Genomic DNA, 20,869 nt, shown 5'->3' with positions numbered 1-20,869 from the left:
TGGTTTTCATCCTCTATCCAGAGATGTGGTGTCAGCCACTGACCCTTTACAGTTAAGAGCACAGGGCTGTGCTTCTCTTGAGAAAATAGAAATAAGAAAAGATGGAGGTCAGACATGAGGATGTGAACTGCCTGTGTGCTTGGCTCCACAGTGCTTGCTTACTTGGTAACTAAGAGGGAATTTTCATGAGTGGAGCAGCAGTAGCTCAGCCACTTTCACAGGCAAAGGGTTTTAGTACCTGTGAATTCAGACTGCTGCTGTACTCATTCAGGCCCTGAACTTCATTCCACTATGTGGTTTCTTGATGAGGGAACATAAAGCACACACTGGGATCTGCTGCCACACAACCCAGGTCCTAAGGGGACTCTAGCTCTGGGAGATGGTCATGTCCTACCTACCCTGACTCTTCTCTGTGCCCTGTCATGTCCTGAGCCTGCCTCTTCTGTGAAAACCTCTTGATTCAGTTCTTCACCCTTGCACTATCTATCCTGTTTTCTTCTGGCCTCAGCCTTTCTGGCTGTAATGACAGATGACCTGAAAGGGAGATGTAGCCCCCGGCCTTTCATTTCATCTCTCCATGCTGCACCCCAAGAAGCAGATGCCTGCAAAATCCTGCAATCCCAGAAGAGAGCTTGTTTGGCATTCCTATTTAGCTTGTGTTTCAGCAACATAATTTGGATCCGTGAGCTGTAAGCTGATTGTTCTCAGCAGAGACTGAAGTTTCAGAAGTAAAAAGGTGCTAGAACAGTCCCTGTGTGTAAATCGGTGATTTCCACAAACACACTAAATTGCTAGAGTCCTTGAGAGATGTGGCCATCTTCCCACAAGCAAGAGGCACCAGGGTGACTGTCCCACCAAATTCAAGCTCTTGCGGAGGTGCTGAGGTCTGCTCTGTGTTCCGAGCACAACTTTGACAATTCCTTGAACATGGACGAAACAACTTAATCTTGTTCTTAGAAATCATTGACCTTTTTCTGTTGACACTTTAAAAGGAAAAGTCGCCCTGAGGCAAACTTCTGACATGGAAACATTTCAACCTGAGCAGTTCAGTTCCTCTGCAGTGGAAAAGATGTTTTCATAAGAGAAAGCGTCAGGCTGCTTTTAAGCATTGGAGTGTTACCTATTACACCCATAACAGTGGATGACCTTGAATTCTGTGAATCTGCTGTTTCAGCTGCTCTCCATTGCTCAGAGAACCTTTAGAAGAGGTTAGGCTATAAAACACAAACCCAAGTAAAGCTGGAGGGGGATCAGAGCTGCTGTTTCATATACACAGCTTGGCATGTCTTTGTATTTTCCGACTGGATGTCTTGCAAATACCAGATGTGTGGAAATTATGCCTTTATCTTGGCCTTTACTATATTTCCCATCATGGTACTTGACTCCTTACAGGCTGTGGCTGAGATTCGTGGCTTTGGCAATGTCTGCATTATTAAATTAAACATGCATGGGATTGTTTGCCAATTGTGGGGCCGAGGGAGGCCAAAGGCCAGTATCTATGCTGCTGTTAGACTGTCTTAACTCTTACTTAGAGATGCTGCCTGTGAATTACTTTTTGGTTACTGGGGATGTGTGCTAACCCCTAAACCATGTCTGAGAACTTTCAGACAACACTGTTGTCCCTATTCTCTGAGCTTGGATGCCTGGGATTTTCCTGCTAGTGCCTGACTCTCTTGAATTTCCCAAGGTAAGCACTGCCTTTGAGCCTTGGTGCTCTGTGTCCATCCTAAAACCATACATTTGCTCAATTTTTCCTTTTGTGGTGTTCAGGAGTGAATTGTGCTCTGTCAGCTCTTGGTGGCTTCTACTGCTGCCTCAGGGTATTCCTGTCCACAGCAGACTTCAAGCAGCTTTGCTGGGATTAGCCTAGACATGGAGGATTACTGAAATATCTGTGATATCTCTTATGAATTTACTCCATTGAGTGCTCTAAACTCTTCCTCCTTACTCCTGGATTATCAGCCTTAGCTATTGCTAACAATAGCTTGTTAGAAACACCAGCAGGGAGATGAGCCAACACTGGTGAATTGACATAGTTTATTGTGTGCCATGGAGGAGTCTTCAGGTGGTTACAAGCTCCAGTTCTGGTGACACAACTGCAAGTAGCATAGACGCAAAAGCTTGTGTAACACAGTTGTCTGGCATATGGGTTATGACCCTGCTATGAAATCTCTATTTCTGAGCAATGGAGAGCTATGCAGTAAAATGAATCTCCCATGAAGGCTGCTCATCCCACTATTTCTTCATGCAAAATTCCTTCACCAACAGCTTCAAGAACAATGCTATATTGCTCAGACACTTAATGCTGTAGAATTTGTCTTGAGAAATAAGATAATTGCATTTTTTTCATAACAAAGCCATTACACTGTCAAAAGCCTGATTTTCTGTTGCATTAGCCAACAGCCAGCAGAGATTGCTGGGAAAAGAAAGTGCTTAGCTTAACCTACATTTCTTGCTAGCAAGAAAAATGGAATGAAAACAAAATGAATTTATAATGAAATGGATTTATTTCTAGGCTTTCCTATTGTGCTGTTGTTTGCTTTCTTTGAGGGCATTTAGAGCTGATTAGCAGCCCTGGAGACAGAAGTCCATTCTTTACCCAAAGAACAGCCAAGAATGGAGAGACAACAATGCAGCATTCCTCCCTCCCTTTTCTCTGTCCTCTGCATCCCTTCTTCATTCCCAAAACAAGCCTCAAATTTGCCCAGAAGGGAACATTCTTCATCGAAGAGAGGACAACAAAGTCTGTGTGGTCTGCTGCCTTCTGTTGAAGATGCCAGCAGAGGGTTTGCTTGAGGTCTCCAGTTTGTCTGGGTCAGGTCCCTGTGCTGGGGAGAAGCATGGGATGCCTGCCTGTGGGAGGCAAAGAGCTGGCAAGGGTGTCTGAATCCATCTGTGCTTAACCAGCCTTCTGGGAAGCAGGATCACAAGGGCTGTTTGAGGAACAAGGAGGATGAATGTGTGGTCCTGCTGAAGAGATTTTGTAAAAGCCTGCACAAAAAAATTTGATTCTTTCCATGGGAACTAAAGCTAGGGGAAAAAAGTGGGAGAGCCAGTTTGTTGCTTTAGGTACCAGAGCCCCCTGAGAGAGACACAGGCACCCATAATTCTTTTGACCAAAAGACTTTTGTTGTTCTAAACAACTCTTTTTATAACCTTCTAAATGTTTCTCTGTAAGCTCCTGTGATTGGTTTAAAGTCTGGCTACCCAGCCCTCTGACTTCTGCAGCCCAGGCAGGCACCATAGGTCCAAATCCTTGTCTGTTTCCGATTCTGTCCTATCCCTGTTCCCTGGAGGACTGTCTGTCCCACCAGTGTGCTTCTCTCATACATGGCAAATTCAGATGCCCAGTACAAGCCGGCTTGTACTGTGACACCAGATACGAGCTGGTCTGTGGCAGCATCTCTCCTCTTCCTTCCTCGGTCCCAGGAATTGTTCCTGACATCTCTGCGTGCTCTATCTGTGGTGCATGTGCACGTAGATACCTGCAGAGATCCCAAGCATCCATGGCAATTGTTGTCTGTAACATGGCATTTTTAATTGCGGGTAATTACAGAGGCAATTACAAATGATTTGAAACATAGCCCTGGTTTATTGGAGAAGGTTTACAATGTGAGGAAAATGCTGTCTTTTGTCTCTCAGCTGCCCACTGAGGTAACAGCATGGCAAATAATGGATATCAGCTCTAAAACAGTAGGGGTTTAGTTCTGGAGGTGGCTGTTCCCTCTCTGAAACAAAACTAGAGCTACCTCATGTTGTTCTGTTTGTTCCCAAACTACTGTAACCATGAGTGAATCCTTTCTACTTTGTCTCCATCCCTAATCTTGCACGTCACATCTAATACAGAGGATTCTTTTTCCCTGGAAGGAACAGGATATTGATGATCATGGCTTACTGTCCTGATTAGAATCTTGGCTAAACTCGAACTGTAGTGAAAATATTACATTCAGTTTTTTAACCTTTCTTTGCCCTCTTCTGACCATAACATGGTCTCTTAAACTGCATATTTTCACCTCTGATTTGGCCTGTCCCCCAGATTTCAATGCAATAGGAGATTTTTTGATCTCATGCTTCTTCAAAAGTATTGTTGGTAACAATCAAAACAGATTACTTTTGTTTGTTTATTTAGTCAGATATCTGTTTTTGCTTTCTCTTTTCCTCCCTTATGCCAAGCAAGACAAAGGAATGAAATGCCAGGGAAGGAAATATGTTGTTTGAGTTAAAGTATGGAAGTCATATGCTTAGAGTAGCTAAAGCATAGAATTTATTCCTATTCCTGTGTGAATAAATATGTATGAATCACCCATTAGTACAGTCAGCCTTGACATTAGGGGAAGGCTTGTAATTGTAAGAGTTTTGAGAGCAGGCTTTCCGTGGGTGTGAGACAGCCAAAAATGACAGCCTTTAATCAGTATAATGTAAATGGAATTGCACAACGAGGGAGCACTGGTAACATGGAGATGGACTTGGTGACTCACAAGGAACCTCCCAGCCCTGTGTACTTCCCAACTGTTTGAACCCATTGAAGGCAAGAGCTGGTGATAACGCTGGAGAGCAGGAGCACCAGCATGCTGGAAATGTGTGCAAGGAAAGTCATCTGAGCAGGCAGGGAGTGGGGAGCTGAAGTTCATCTTACTCTAAAGCATTGGAAAGATATCAAAGACTGTGACTTCCCAAACGCCTTGAGGAAATGAGGTTTCCATAAGGACAAAGTTACAGGAGTAAAAATCAATCATGAGAGGGGACAACACAGGACAGGAAGCAGTCTATAGTTTGACAACACAAAACAATGAGAGCTACTGGCAACTGGAGAAAGTTCAGTGCTAATGAACAGAGGGTCTGGCACTCCAGAGAGAAATTAAACAGCCTGTGAACAGCAGAAAGTGTTGTGTAGTGGATAGAACACTCCAGGTGACTGAGTTTATTACCAGGAGCATCTGTGCTGAAAACCCCACACTGCAGTGGTGGTGGGAAGAAAACAACACATTTCTCCTCTGGAATGGTACTTTTGCTGTTCCTGCCTGGGGTTCCCTTGTCCAAGGTAAGGCTGAGGGTGGAAAGGACAGTGTCAGGGGACCAGAAGTTCAGCAGCACTGGGATACAGGGATAGAGCTGTGCTAGCCCCAGTTCCTACAGCAGCCATGAGTGTTTTAGTGATCAGTTGGGTGGCACGAAGCCACTTTTACTTGCCTTGTAATTTCAGTAAGGTGGTGTGGGAATGAGGCCACTTGACTGCCCAGGTGGTAAGAAAAAAATAATGGTTTTGGGGAAGTATTAGGAGAAAGGACCTGTGTAAAAAGGACACACGAAAAGAGCCACTTCTTTACTCTGGCTATAATCTGTCTTGTGTGCATATGGCAGTGGTGCAGTTTATACACTCACAGAAAAAGCACATGCAATTAATTCAGCCCACCTCTGAGACATGTCAGAGGAGGGAAATAGGGGAACACTTGCCTCAAACTATATGATAAACTATATGATACACAGCAACTGCAAGGACATTATTTTTCAGAGCATTTACAACAGGGACAGACCAGCCCCTGTGACAAGGACTCCCTTGCACAATGAAATGTGCCAAGTAGCCAACAAAGGGAATACCAGTATGTTGGGCTGAAATCCTGCTAGGCTGCTTGCAGAGTCTCCTTGTAACATTGTGATGGGGCTGAGCTGCACGCTGAGACTATGAAAAAGCTTCCCTTCAGCGTTTGCAGTTGGGAATTTGGTTTGGCTTGTGCTAGAGCTGAGCAGGGGAGATGGATGCAGGAAGATGTCTGTATTTCAGCTCCCCAAGTGCCTGCCCTACGGACTGCTTTGGTGTTGCACAAATCCTGAATTTTCTGCCCAAGACCTCAAGTGCTCTTTGGGTTCCCTCCCTATAGCACATGTTTCCCAGCTGTAGGCAGTGGTGCTTCACGTGCTTGATTTGTGATGAGCTCTGGGAGCCATGAGGACCAAACAGATGAGAAACAAATGTTTTTATTGAGCAAGTTTGCATGCTGATAGCATCATGGCCTCTACATTTTATGTGATATCTCCTTAAGGCAGTTGTAACTCTCAGGGGAAGCAAGAAAGCTGCCTTGATCTCTGCTGGGCCAGTTGGGGGCCCAAGGGGGTAACAGCTGGTCCCAAAGCCAGAGGGGTTTGTGCTAGGATCTTTCAGTGTATCAGGCAAGCTGGGGTTTGCAGTCCTCTCTCTGGGCTGGGAGGCAGCTGCTCCTCCCTGGCAGTGCAGCTGCAGCTGCTTCGACGAAGGCTTTCAAGCCAGGAATGTGAAAGGATTCCAGTATCTGTGTGCGCTCATAGCCTTTCATCTCTGAAATGTGGCCCAGACAGGCCACAGGGCAGAAAGCAAAATGTCCTGGAAAGGGTTCAAGAAACATTAGAAAATAGTTCATGCTGTTGGAGGTCATTCAAGCAGTTACCCATCCCTTTTCTAGAAACTCAGGCTGCAAGAGGTGTGGAGAGCCTCGGGGTCACTAGCAGGGCTTGGAGCCCTCTCCTTCTAGCCCAGGGCATTACTGAAGCTCATAGCAAGTCCCTGATGCCTCCTCACTGTCTCCAGGCAGGGAGAAAGGTGAGATAGGCAAGTGCTCAGATTTTTGTCGTTGCATATGGCTGGCACTGGTTTCTTGCCCTTACTGGTTTGGGGCCAGATGTGGAGCTCAAAAGTCCTGTGTCTAAGTGACTGCAGTGTTGTATTCAGGTCCTTTATGTCTCTGCAAGTTGAACCACCTCTGGATGTATGTAGAGGTGATGGCAGTGTCTCTTGAAATTATCCTTCAGGGGAGGAGAGCAGGGAAGACCTAGGCACCTACTCTCCAGCTGGAGACAATGCTGTGTTGTCCCTGCACAAGTCCTGGGTGCCCTCTGCTTCTCCTGGCAAACCTTTGTATCTCTGTAATGCATATGTCAGCCTCCCATTTCAGTTTCTGCATGCAAACCTCCCGATGCCCATTAGCTTGCCCAACTGGGTTTGAATGGTACCTACAGGGCAACAACATCCTCCTCAGCTGACAGCTGCATTGTGTGTCTCAGAAGGCAGGCAGGAAGGATGGGAAGCAGTGGACCAGGACCATGTGTTTGAGAGGAGACCAGAGCAGAGCAGGAACAGTGTTTGCAGCCCTGGTACAGTTCGGGCTGGGAGCTGCCCCGCTAAATCACTACTCTGCTGGAGTGACTTAGAGGACGGGATGCTTTCCCTGAAGCAGCATCTCTCTGGGTTCTCATAACCACCAAATGGAGATGTGTCCTTATTTTTCTGTTTGTTTGTTGTTGAAAGTCAAGCCATGGGAGTCAGCATCCAAAGTCTACCCAACTAGACAGGAAAAAATTGCATGGTTGCAGAGAAAAGGGTAGAGAGATGTCTGCAACAGTTCTTCATTATTTCCAGACACAGTCACAAAGAACCAGATGGAAGGAGATGAAAGAATTAGAATAGGTTGCTTTAGACACCAAATAACAATGTTATAGGAATAAAGCCATTGGAATAACTTCTTGTTTTGTTTTTTTTTTCTTTGGTTTTTTTTTTTTTTGTTTTTTTTTTGGGTTTTGTTTTTTTTTAATTTCCTAGCTGAATCAGAGAGTCAACCTAAAAATTGCATTTTAGGTCAGTTGCAATCCATGTTTTATTTCCAACAGAAAAAAATAACTGGGCAAACAAAGTTGCTAAGCTTACCAAAACATGTTTTTATTTTGCTTTCTTTGACCTTTAAGCTTACATACATAACCTCATGAAATATATTTAAAAATAAGAAAGGGAAAACAGTTCACGTCATCTTAGAAATCATTTTGGAATCAAAGCTGTTCCCTGAACTAGGCACAAATATCCAAATAGTTTTGGTTTACCTCAAATTGCATTTTCTAATGAATTAGATCTGTCTGAAAAATGTTACTAAGCGTTATTTAGGCATTATAGGAAATCAATGGTCACTTCTCTTGTTTCTTAATCACAGAATTGCCTTTGGGCTGCAAATGCTGACAAGTCTGTGCTGTTGGCCTTGGGGACATAAAGAAAGCTCTGTTCTGGCAGAAGTGGTGGTGACTGAATCTGGTTCCCCGAGACTACACATATGGGTGTGGGATGTGCTGTTTCTAATAATGCATAGCAGAGGTTATTTGCTTCATTTTCCCCTTCATCTTATATGTTGCTCCACTGCTGGGAGGGAGATTGTGATTATGACAGGTATATCTTCCAAGCAACGTATCATAAGCTAACAGGTTTTGGGGGTGTTGGGAGAAATTTCCTCCCTGATAGTCCACACAGCATAGTTATCTCTTGTCCCCCTTCTGTTTAGACTGTGTTAAATCAGAAATGAGGTGGGGGACCCACAGGGACACACCAGTGTAAGCACAAGAGCTTGCCTAAGAAAATGTCTCCGTGTTTGACCAATCTTGTTGAGTAACATTGGGTCCAGCAGAAGCTGCAGGGAGCAGTGCATGGGCAAAGGGGCCACTGTTGGCTGTGGTGCTGATAGCCTGGAGAGACACCCATCCTTGGGGCATTCATGGGAAGGCTGGAAACCCTCGAACTTTAGAAGTTTTTTCTGTCCTTCCAACTGTGGCAGTTTCCATAGTGACTGTATTTTATAGCCTGTTTCATAGTGATGCTGCCAGTTTTCTCATAGCCTTCTTGCCTTATCAGAGTTTCCTCTTGGCTGTCTCACTGAATAGGTCAGTCATTAAGAGCAAGTCAGAGAGATGTACAGAGCTTTCCCTACTACAAAGGGAAGTTTCTTGAGGATAGGCATGAAATGGTGTTAGCACTGCACGGGGATGGTTTCAGCTACCGGTGACTTGACTGGAGGCTTTCTGAAGGATAATAGGGACAGCAGAAGTTGAAAAGAATGTTCTGATCATAACTTGGGTCACAATTCCCCTTGTGCTACTCCATGATCTCAGTGTGGGGCTATGGGGTGACTGCCCTTGCAATTTAATAGGATTTGCTTGCAGCTGATGTGATGTTTCTGAAAGCAGTGAACACATGCACGTCTCTCCCTGTGTACCTCTGCAGCCTTCCCAGTTGCAGTGAGGATTTTCTCTTAGTTTTTACAGCAGAGTTTTTTCTCTCCTCTTTCCAATACTAATCAGTAGGTGCACACACCTGCCAGTTGTCAGGTCATCTCCTGAAATCCTAGTTTGCATTTTGCAGGCTGCAGTAGGATAGAGCTTTGGCAGACTTGCCTTCAGCTCCTTCTGGCTACAGGGTCACAGTTTAACCTTGGATGGAGCTACTGATGAGCAGACCACTTATAAGCAGACTCCAGGTTACTTCTGCAGCCTACTCAAACTTTTCCTCTCTTGCAGGTTTGCCTTGCTTCACTTCTATTTTCAGTGTTCCTGTTATTCTGATAACCATTCCAGCTATATGATTTCAGGAAGGGGATGGATGCTTCCTCAACACCATACACCAAGAAAAGTTACACAAAATAATGCCTAATAATGAGGGGTTTTCTGAGCCTTCCTCACTGTTCTCATCAGGTAAGGGGGATTTAATGACTGCATGGAGAAGAGAAGCTTCAATGGAGAGAAATTACTGTGACAGAGCACTGTCCCCTGGGGATTCACACTTCCAGAGCTACCTCCAGCAAAGCCATTGGATGGAACAGACCCTAAGCTGCTCTGCATTAACAAGGAGCTGGGCAAATCCTTCAGCAAGGCTAGAAAATGGAAAGTGCAGAACTGGCTTCTGTCCAGCTCTGTTCTCACTCTCCCACAATGTGGCTGACTCAGTGTTTCCTCCCAATCATGTAGTGATTTCCATTGCTTTTTTTGCAATGTGCTGTGGTAGAACACGAGTAAAGGATAAAAGGACTGAACTAGGCAGAGGGATCATCAAATCCATTTCAATTGCATTCCCATTCCAGTGAGGGGAACAAAACTGCTGAAGACTCTTGCACAAGAAGCTGGAGGCTTCTGGTAAACCTCAGCATTTCCTGCAATCTACACTCCTCTTGTATATTCAGTTACTGGAAGGGTTGTGGATATGCCATAGGGTTGTAAATTCTAACTTGCCTCCCACTGCTTAGATCACTCTTTCCTTCTCTCTGTTGGAGCCAGGTGATGGCTGAGAAATGTGCCACATTTGGATTCCATTCAGAAATAAATCATCCCTGGTCAGAAAAAAGAGGCAACGAATCTTACTGGCAGGACCAGTAAAATCTACAAGACTTCAGAATGTGGGAAATTAGGGGAAGGAAGGATGAAAAAAGAGGGACTACCATGATACAAAAAGAGCTTTGGGTCAACACAGATTTTGGGGGTGAAAAGGGAACATTTGAGGTTGTATATGGCACAAACTGCCTCAGATTGGTAGTGGATGTGGGGGCAGGCAGCTGTGTGAATGTACCTCAGAATGGGGCAAATGAAGGAAGGAGCATACACCTTTGGGGAAATGCCATTTGACAGAGAAACCTCCCTTTTGCAGTTGAGCTTAGGTGTGCTTATATAGAGAGGTGATGGCACCTGTGTTTAGTTGCTAGCAACAGTTTGTGGTGCACAGCTCTTCTCTGGTGTGGAGGCCCTGAGGGTAAACTCCTCATCCTCTACCTTCATCCTTCTGTTGTCAAGGGCTTCCTCTGACCGCTCTTAAGTGCTATGACTTGTCTCGTGTGCTACCCACATACAGAACATCACCCTTCTGTTGGAATTCAGGACTCAATGCTGGTCTTGTTCTTATTTTTGTTTTAAACAAAATAGGATGGAGAATTGTGATTCCTAGGAGCTCAGCCATGGCAAAATAGAGGCTGGCCCAGGGCACTCAGGATCTGGAAAGAAGAATCATGCCTCAATGAGGAGTATGACTTGTGTATCACAGAGTGAAGTGGTCCTGGCTCTAGATCAGAAAGCAGAGGTTGCTGAGCTGCTGTCTTCTGGTCATTCTTGAGCAAGTCTTGTCCCTTGGGCCTTTCTTTTCCAGTCATGTCATGTGAGAGGATGATACCAATCTCATCCCTAACGCCCCGTGGGACTAACTTCAATTAGGACCTTTCATGTGCACAGCAGCAGAGATGATTCCCTGTGCATGAGGGTTATTTTCTATCCAAATATGAAGTGATTAGTTTGATTCCTGCCTCTAAGAACTGTGGTGCAGCAGAGCATCATGTCCTCTCCTCCTGTAGCACTGATTCTGCCCTGCTTACAGCTGAAACCTCTTCAGCTGGTTTGATATGCACAAATCAGTCAGTCTCTGAACTCCTGCCTCCATGCCTTGCTGGGAGCCAGCACTAGCAAGAAAGATCCTGGTGGTTTGCGGAAAAGCTGGCAATTTCACCATATGATGCAGCAGAAGGGAATCAAGCTCCTTCTTCCAGAGGTGCTGTAAGGATAGATGGAGGGAATACTGCTGAGAGGTAGTGCAACTTTGGGCCATGACACTTTGGAAGCTGCGAGTGTAAGGAGTGTTCTTGCCTGAGCAGCAGAGTGAGACTCGCAGGAGTGAAAGTGCTGCCAGATGCAAGCTCCCTTCCTTCTAGCAGCCATTTTCCAGACTTGGTTGCAGGAGAGATTTCCACTTCCCTAGACTCTCATGTCATTGTTCCCCTAATGGGGCCTCACTGGTCATTGCCTTGTGGTGGAAAATATGAGGCTGTGGGGGCCAGAGCACAGACATTCCTTCCAGCTTAAAAGGGAAAACAGAGTCCTTGTTCAGCAGAGTCCCCAAGAGGTGTGCATGGCTCCATAACTGTTTTAGCAGCATCACTCTGTAAGAGACATCAGCTATTTGGCAGATGGTCTTGATTAGGTTGTGGGGGGAAAACTCTCCTTCTTCTCAATTTTTGCTTCCCTTTCTGTGCAGGTACCAACTTCTGCCTGCTCACTGTGGGACACGAGGAAACCACACCTGGCATGTGAGGGCTGCTGTTTTTGCCAGCAGTCCAGGCCAGGTCTCCACAGGTGGCAGTGGGGAGGTAGAGCTCTGTATCCACCTTTCCAATGTCTGCAAGGCAATGCTGCCCAGGCAGTCTTTTTCAGTAGCAGTACAAGCATCAGGCATCTCCATCTCACCTGACAGAGTTATGGACAAATTCCTACAAGCAGGTTTTCACAAGCCATGTTTTTCCATGGCCTCACGTAGAGGTCACTGACCTGATGGGCCCCCTTTTATCCCAGAGGTCAGTCAGAGCTTCCACCACTCTCCTGTTCAATGCTTATATGATGGACACATCTGATCTATGGATCATAGGCTGAGCAGCCAGCAAGTCAGGGAGGGTCTCGCACAAATGGGTGTGGTACGAGTTTGCAGAGGGGGAACCTCCTCTGAGCTGTGGGAGTTGCAGTTCCTTTCCTCTGTTGCTTTCTTTTCTCTGTGTCTGGATTTTCTGGGAATGTGCCCTGATTCCCAACATGTGCACAGATGTACGGTCTGCCTTGTTTCCCATTAGTGAAAGTCAGCTGCCATTAAATATTCATCTCTCAAGCATTCTAAAGCCTGTAAGGGGGTTGCACTTGCTGTGATGTTTTTAAGAGAGCCAGTCCTAGATGTCAGTGAGAATAGAAAGAGATATAGGTGAAGTATTGGAAAGAGGGGTTGGCTGATGTCTAGGTGTGTGGATTGGAGCACATGCTCCTCGATGGCAGGCGTCTCACAGGGAGAGCAGTAGCTCCTGACACAGTGTCCAGAACACTGTTCACAGCCCTTGATTGAAGCTGGCTGAAATATCCTAGTGATGGAAGCTTTGAGGGGGCAGAAGTGAGATGGGGGTCTGTCTTCCAACACAAAGAAAATGCTGTAGGGGAAGCACAAGGGTCAGTGGCAGGGAGACAGCAGGTGGCCTGGATTCATGGTGTGAAAAATATATTTTACTGTCTTGGTAAGACTTAAAAGGTTTAATAAAAAGACAATAGGAGAGATACGTAAAGGGTTAAAATGGCTGTGTGCTTGGCAAGCTGCTAAGAGTACACAATTGTTTCGGGAATGCTTCTTTAAATATGTTTTACAGTACATGAACTTGATGCATATTTATAGTTTTTTATGCATAGTTTAACTACAGTAAATTCACGAATACAAGCTGCACTGAGTATAAGCCGCATCTCTGGGTGTTGGCAAATATTTCGGTTTTTGTCCATAGATAAGCCGCACACGAATATAAGCCGCTCTGTCGTTCGCAGCGAGGACCCGCGTGCAATTAGTAACAGAACCGCGGGAGGGCGGGGTTTAGTGGCTGAGCTAAGGCTGTGCAGGCTCGGCCCGCTAGGGGCCGCTGACGGGGCCAGGTGGCCCAGCCCGGTGCTGCCGCTCGGGGCCGGCTGCCGCTGCCCCTGGGCTCGGTCACCCCGGGTCGGCGCTGCCCCGCGGTGGCAGGCAGGGACGGAGCTTCCCCTCCTCCTACGGCAGCGGCGGCGGGTGGGGACGGAGCTTTCCCGCGCCCGTGGCGCCGGCGGCGGGCGCGGACAAAGCACCCCGCCTCCTCCCCGAGCCGCGGCAATGGCGGCGCGCACTTCCCACCCCCCCCCGGGCCGCGGCAATGGCGGCGCGGGGCTCCCGCCGGCTCCCCAAGACGCGGCAATGGCGGCGCGCACTTCCCCCCCCCTGCCCGGGCCGCGGCAATGGCTGCGCAGGGCTTCCGTCGGCTCCCGGAGCCGCGGCAATGGCGGCGCTTCCCCCCCGCGTCCTCCCCGGGCCGCGGCAATGGCGGCGTTCCCCCCCCCCGTCGGCTCCCAGGGCCGCGGCAATGGCGGCGCGCCCCCCCCCCCGTCGGCTCCCCGAGCCGCGGCAATGGCGGCGCCCCCCCCCCCCCCGTCGGCTCCCCGAGCCGCGGCAATGGCGGCGCCCCCCCCCCCGTCGGCTCCCCGAGCCGCGGCAATGGCGGCGCCCCCCCCCCCGTCGGCTCCCCGAGCCGCGGCAATGGCGGCGCCCCCCCCCCGTCGGCTCCCCGAGCCGCGGCAATGGCGGCGCCCCCCGCCCCCCCCCCCCCCCCCCCACCTCTCCTCCCCGGGCCGCGGCAATGGCGGCGCCGCACCCCCCCGGGCTGCAGCAGAGGAGGAAAGAGAGCTCTCCCGCCTCTCTCCCCGCCCCCTGTGCTGCCTGCAGGGAGCCAGGGCAACACGGTAACACTGTAACAATTGCGAAATGCCGGCTTTTACTGGCCGGTGCTTGGCTCGGCACTCTGGCTGGCACGTCTGGGGTTGTAAATGTCAGAAAATTATTAATATATTAGCCGCACCCGACTATTAGCCGCACTTCCGGGTTTCCACCAAAATTTTTGTCAAATTGCTGCGGCTTGTATTCGTGAAATTACTGTAGTTTAACTTTTTTTGAGAACTATTTAGGGTGGCTACTTCTTGGGTTTGCTTTTTTAGAGCATGTGTGTTTTTTGGTTTGTGGTTTTAATTTTGTTTTTATCATCTTTTGATTTGGGTGGGGTTTTGGGTTTTTGCAGCTGGTGAGTGTTAATAATTGTTGTGTTAGTAGCAGGGTCCCCATGACACATTTAAGGGCTGTTATCTCAACTAAGTGGGTAGTTTAAGCATAGTATTTCTAAAAAATGTATGTCCAACTTTTGCTATTAAAAAAACTATATTCATACAGAAAAGCTATTTTAACATTATACATAGAGCATTTATCTCAATAGTTGTGAAAAGTCAACAATATGTCATGCACTTATAACAATGGCAGGGGGCTGGAGTGAGGATCTGTCCTCAGGACTGCAAGCAACAGTGATGTTGAGTCTGTCAAGAGGAGAGGCTGAGGCAGAGAAGTGTTTTGCGGGACTCTGCAAAGGAATTACAGTAATTTCATGATTATAAGCCGCACCATTTTGACTAAAATTTTGGTCCGAACCCAGAATACGGCTTATAATAAGGTGCGGCTAATATAATTGATGAGGTTCAGAAATTTGCCAACACAGAAGTTCAAGCCCACGTGGCCCCGAGCCGATCCGAGCCTACACGGCCCCAGCAGAGGGGGTGGCGGGGCCGATCCGAGCCTGCATGGCCCCAGCAGTGGGGCGGCAGGGCCAATCCGAGCCCACACGGCCCCGATCCAAGCTCGCCTGGCCCCGGCAGGGGAAAAGCGGGGCCGATCCAAGCCCACACGGCCACAGCAGGGGAAAAGCGGGGCCAATCCGAGCCTGCATGGCCCCGGCAGAGGAAATGCGGAGCCATTCCAAGCCCACACGGCCCCAGCAGGGGAAAAGCGGGGCCAATCCGAGCCTGCATGGCCCCGGCAGAGGAAATGCGGAGCCATTCCAAGCCCACACGGCCCCAGCAGGGGAAAAGCGGAGCCGATCTGAGGCTGCACAGTCCCAGCAGGGGAAAAGCGGGGCAGATCCAAGCCCGCACGGCCCCAGTGGAGGGGGCGGCGGGGCAGATCCGAGGCTGCATGGCCCTGGCAGGGGAAAAGCGGGACCAATCCAAGCCTGCCCGGCCCCAGCAGGGGAAAAGCAGCCCCGAGCCAAGCCAGTAAACTCTGCAATCCCGCGATTCTGTTACTAATTGGCAACTTTGTGAAAGTTGTGCAAGCATCCTCGCTGCAAACGAAAGAGCGGCTTATAATCAGGTGCAGCTTATGTATGGACGAAGACCTAAACGTTGCAGACACCTGGACATGCAGCTTGTAATCGTGAAATTACTGTACTGCCTGATTCCCTAAGGAAGCAAAGCTATGTCAGCAGGCGTGCTATGTCTGCCTGCCTGTCTCTGGCCTCCAGTGAGTCTTGAATCTATTGGCCTGTTTCTGGCACAGCTGATAAAGCCATGGAGGCCTCTGAGATAATGGGATCCAGCTGGTTTTGTGACGCTAGGTGACTGCCTTAATGAGGGAGGCCTGTGAAGACTTCCCCTGAGGAGGGAGTCCATGAGACAGGCCATGCAGAGAGAGCTGTTGGAAACTGACCTTCATTAGTTCTGCTGCTTGCAGGATGGCTTTAGGATTCGGGTGAGAAGGAATCCTGCAGTTTAAATGGCACTGGACCCCTCTGCATCCAGCATGGACCCCATACTGACACCCTTCAAAGAGGATATTGTTAGCATTGGGAACATTGTCAAATGCAGCTGATCACAGTCCCTTGGGGAATCCAGCCCTGGTCCAGACTTTGCCTGATAAACATCTCTTCTTTTTTAACTAACTAGCTTGGGGATAGACTGTTTTTGAGCCTTCCTAGCTGCCCAGCCACACCTCTGCTGGTGTGAGCAGCAGAACATGTATCATGTGTCTCTCAGAGACGGGTGGGGAGCTCCCGCAGCAGGGGACGGAGGAGCTCCAAAGGGTGCCACTTTGAGTCCAGATAACAGCAGACTAAAAGAAGCATAAAAGAAGTGTACTGCAACAGTGTGTAGAGCAACCTCTGGCAGCAGGTTTCCTTCCAGATAGAGTATGTATTATTCCACAGCCTACTGTACCATCCCAACAGTGATGATGTCCTGGGACTGTTCTGATGATGTCTGGTTTTATTGGAGAGCTGCACTGGGAATCGTGTGATTCAATCTCCACTTGCTCGGCTTCTCTCCATCTTATTTTTGCTAAATGAAACTCAAGCCTTCCAAGTAAGAATTTCAGATAATTTATGTGGATTTTCTTCCAACCTGAGGCAGTAGCCCAAAGGAAGAAAAACTGTAATTGTCACCTTAGCTATCTATTTATGGCAAACCTAGTGTCAGGGGTGACTACAGTAATTTCATGAATACAAGCCACACCGTTTTGACCAAAATTTTGCTCCCATACTGGAAATGCGGCTAATACTCAGGAGCGGCCAATATGTGAATAATTTTCTGACATTTTCAACTCCGGGAGTGCAAACCAAGTCAGCGCAAACTGCAAAATCGAGCTCCTGCCAGTAAAACCCTGCATTTACACGGTTGTTACAAATTGGTTACTCTGTTGCGCGGCAGGTGGAGCTGCTCCGTGCAGGCAGCACAGGGGGTGGGGAAGGCGGGGCAGCTCTCTCCTGCTGGCCCCGTGGCTCGGGGGAGGCAGGGGCTCTCTCCTGCTTGGCCCTGCGGCTCGGGGGAAGGCGGGGCAGCTCTCTCCTGCTTGGCCCCACGGCTTGGGGGGCTCCCGGCCCCGCGTGCCGCCGCCGCAGGAGCAGGCAGGCTACATCCCCGCCTCCCATCGCCGCTGCAGGTGCCGGCAGGCTCTGCGCCCCCACTGCCGCTGCGAGGCAACACCGGGCCGGGGTGACCGAGCCCAGCGGTGGCGGCGGCCAGCCCTGAGCGGCCCCACCGAGTAGCAGCGCCGAGCTGGGCCACCCAACCCTGTCGGCAGCCCCGAGCCCTCATAGCCCGAGCCGAGCCAGTAAACCCCGCCCTGCCGCGGTTCTGTTACTATTTGACAACTTTGTTGCACGTGGGTCCTCGCTGCGAACGACAGAGCGGCTTATACTCAGGTGTGGCTTATTTATGGACAAAAACCAAAATGTTTGCCAACACCCGGCGATGCGGCTTATACTCAGTGCGGCTTGTATTCGTGAATTTACTGTACTTGTTTCACACTAATCTGCTCATTTTTTGCTGCTGCCAAATTTCCACCCCGTCACAACAGTGTTAGTGGATCCAGGGAGCTGCCACAGGAATTGGGTCAGGTTTGCAGGGAGGAATGAGTGCTTTGCTTATTAATTGCAAACCAGAATAATGGGACAAACGTGCTGCCACAGCCAGCTGCCTAAATCACCAGAGGTGACAAGCTGGCTGCCCCTTCGTGCCCTCCAATGAACATGGGATCTGGTCTCCCTGGAGCTCTGCAGGAGGACACTGCTGCTGAAAGAGCTGCTCTGCCTGGAGAAACACCTGTGTAATGGGATGAAATATACAAGCCAAATGTGTTCTCAGTGCCATCACTGTACAGCAGTTGCTAAATTTTCGTGACTCGCCCCGAGCTGCTCTGCTGCCCAGACATCTCTTTTTGAATGTTGCAGCACAATGTAATGGCTTTTCCTCCCAGCTCCATAACAGGAGAGAGGGAGGTTTGGGAGTCAGGAGACATAGCTTATCTCAGCTTTCTGCATCATTGACCTACTGCCTTGTGTTTCCAAATCTTTCTGCTTTCAGAAGCAAGCATTGCCAAGACAACAGCTAGACAAGACACTAGATTCCATGGCTGGATGTTGAGTTGGTTTAGAAATTGTGCAGGCTATGCAATTTATAGATGGCACCTTGACATGTTCAGAGATCCCTTACATCCCTACTCACATGTTAGTTGTGGCGTGATGTGAGCTGTGTTTTTGTCTCCCTGGTAGTTGTTTTACCAGGGTTTGAGAGTGCTGATATTGATCAGGGAGCCCTCAGCAGTTCACATTAGCCAGCAGAGAAAGACCAGAGGCCCTTTACACGAAGCATTCTACAAGAATTTTTATTTCATGCAAAGGGTGGTCGAGCAGGATCCCCAACAACAAAGGGAAGACAGTCATATTTATAGGTTCAAGGAGGATTGAAACTACAACCAATAGAAAGTTATACAAAGGACAGCATCCAATCTAAGTCAAAAGTTTTAATTGTGACCAATTACACAAACTAATTTCTAGCCAATTATCTTCTAAAGTGATAGGAGGAGAGTGACCAAATTCTTTAGGAATTCAGCTCAGCCTTGGTATCTAGGAAACCTTATCTGTCAAACTACATGCCAGGTGGATAGTTTTGGGGAAATTGTATCATCCACAGCAGGGAACAAGCAAAAGGGATGTGGATGGGAAGATGTAGGAAGGACTGGCAGAAATTCGTAGCTGCACAGCTTACTTCTCTCTGACTGCGTGGAGGGGAATTTATTGCGAATTGTACTGATTATATCTGAAAACTTGCACCTAATTTTTACTGCTGCCTTCCCTGAGGCATGAGAATCTGTGCATGTCTTGCAATCCCAGACATCATTTTGGTGCCCTTTAGTTTTACCTTATCTGTATAATACTCAAGTTTGTGTCATACATGGGATTGCCCCCCATAGGAGCTTTCAGTACTCCAACTTTAGAGCACTTTGATTTCCTTGCACATCACACAAGGCAAAGCCACAAAGCCTTGATTTTACAGCAAACAGCAACAGAGCATTATGTGAGGGTCAAGTAATTTTATGGATTTCCAGAAAGTGATGCCAAAAGAAGAAAAGACCTGCCCTTACTGCTGATAGCAGAAAAGGTTGTTACTTGTATCAATAGGAGCCAGTCAGTAGTATTTCTCTAATGCAGTGTGGGCTGCTAAGAAAAAGACTTCAGGTCTCAAAGAGGAGATTTTGTATAGAAGGACATGCAGAAAACAAGGCAGTATGAGGGGCTGTTGTGAAGCACATTGACTCCCCGCCTAGTAGCAGGGCAATCTTTCTGCTTGTTTTCCAGAATATGTGTAATGGCAGTAAATCCCTGCTTCTCTCTTCGGGCAGCAGGGCACTGTGGACATGAAGCTGAATGCACAGCACTTCTCTGCAAGTGGAGGCTTGTTCTTCCTTACAGAGGTGTTTTGTCACTGAATTGTTCATGGTTTCAACTTTCACAGGCTGACTGGGAAAGTCCCAATTCTCACCAAGGGACGCTCAACAAGGGCCAGGTGAGGAGGCAGTGGGAGGAGGTAAGGGAGAGCTGCAGTGGGCCATTCTTTTGCAAAGGCAAGGAGCTGCAATACCTCTTTTCTGTCATATGTACAATCACTTGTATCTCACTGCAGACACTGCATTGTTTCCATTCAGTCCCACTAGTGCAGAGCAGGCAGAGCACCTTGCAGGACCTTGGGATCCCATGCAGACCTGCATGTGGCACTGCATTGGTGTGTTGAGTCACACTTGGTCCTGGACATCCAGGGACAGGTAATGAAATGCTTGAAAATGCTCTGGACATCTGTGCTTACTCTGTGTTGGGGTCCAACTCCTCAGCACCAGAAGCTCTCAGAGATGAGAAATAGCCCTTTCCACTACCTAATTTCCTAATTTTATCTCTCCAGTGGAGCGTTGCTGGTTACCATGGTGATCCTTCACCACTGGCATTGCCTCTGCTTTCTCGCCTTTGGGTGCCTTGGAAATGTCTTTGTTGCCTCCTGAGGAGCAAGGAGGAAAGCTGAGGCAGAGGCTTTGCATGCTCAGGTCTTCTGCTTAGTGTTTTCCTGTTAACGTGTAAGAACCTTCACCCACGGAATTGTGCTTCCCAGCACTCCAAAAGCATTGCGTATTCTTATCCTCATTCAATAGACAAGCTGGGCTGTGCATACATAATGATGCTCAGCTGCCCTGAACTTCTGGCCCTTGAGTTGTTGGGAAAAACTTTCTCCTTGATCTTTGCCAGAGAAAATGTCTGGGGAGGTCATGCCCCTGCAGGGTGAAGAGTCAGAGTGCCTCTGTGCTGTGGCAGACATTCCAAAGGCACAGGCACTCCTGCCCTGGATTCATCCTCACTGCTTTTACACCTTCTCACTTGCTCTCTGGGCAGCAGAGGAGTATGTAAAAGCATTGCCCAGAGAGAGAGCTTAGGCACCTCAGTCGAGGCAGAAGAGAGGAACTCCTTTGCCAAGGCTTGCAGTGGAAATGCCATCATGCAGCAATTAATAACGACTCTCTGCCCTTTCCCTTCTGCCTGCCTGAGTGCGCTGTAGACTGGAACGGGTGACACTTCCCAAGCACAGGATGACAGAAAAGGCAGTGGCAGCTCTCAGGGACAAAGCAGTGTAAAAGCTGTGATTCCAGCCCCCAAATCCTGATATTAATTAATTTAAGGGCAATGATGTTGAAACACTGTGGAGTCTTTTTTTTTTTTTTTTTTTAATTTAAGATTTCAGAATTTAAAAATTTGCAGTTCATATTTTTAAGCTTTTACAAGTCAAGTGCAAGGATAAGCTATTTAATATTAAAGTAGCAGCTGCCATCCTCACTCACATCACTCCAGCAGATGAAGCTTTATAAAAAGCAAACATGGCAAGGTCCAAGGTAAGATCAGAGTATCTGTCACAAGAAACCAGTTTGGCT

At 48.1% G+C, this 20,869-nt stretch overlaps 1 protein-coding gene across 2 annotated transcripts in view; it reads left to right on the top strand.

Moving 5' to 3' along the window:
• Nucleotides 1–20,869, top strand: part of FSTL1 (follistatin like 1) — a 61,890-nt gene that overhangs the window by 19,808 nt on the left and 21,213 nt on the right. The window contains exon 3 of one of the 2 annotated variants that reach the window (XM_033051443.1): nt 19,414–19,464. The exons of the other annotated variant lie outside the window; for it this stretch is intronic. Within the exon in view, the coding sequence (XP_032907334.1) occupies nt 19,414–19,464 (51 nt within the window). The remainder of the gene's footprint in view (nt 1–19,413; nt 19,465–20,869) is intronic. 2 annotated transcript variants of the gene reach the window in all.

This window comes from Catharus ustulatus, chromosome 2 (assembly GCF_009819885.2).
Source record: "Catharus ustulatus isolate bCatUst1 chromosome 2, bCatUst1.pri.v2, whole genome shotgun sequence".
Taxonomy (NCBI): Eukaryota; Metazoa; Chordata; class Aves; order Passeriformes; family Turdidae; genus Catharus; species Catharus ustulatus.
The sequence above is the reverse complement of the archived record's forward strand: the minus strand, read 5'-3'. Positions and strand labels throughout refer to the sequence as shown.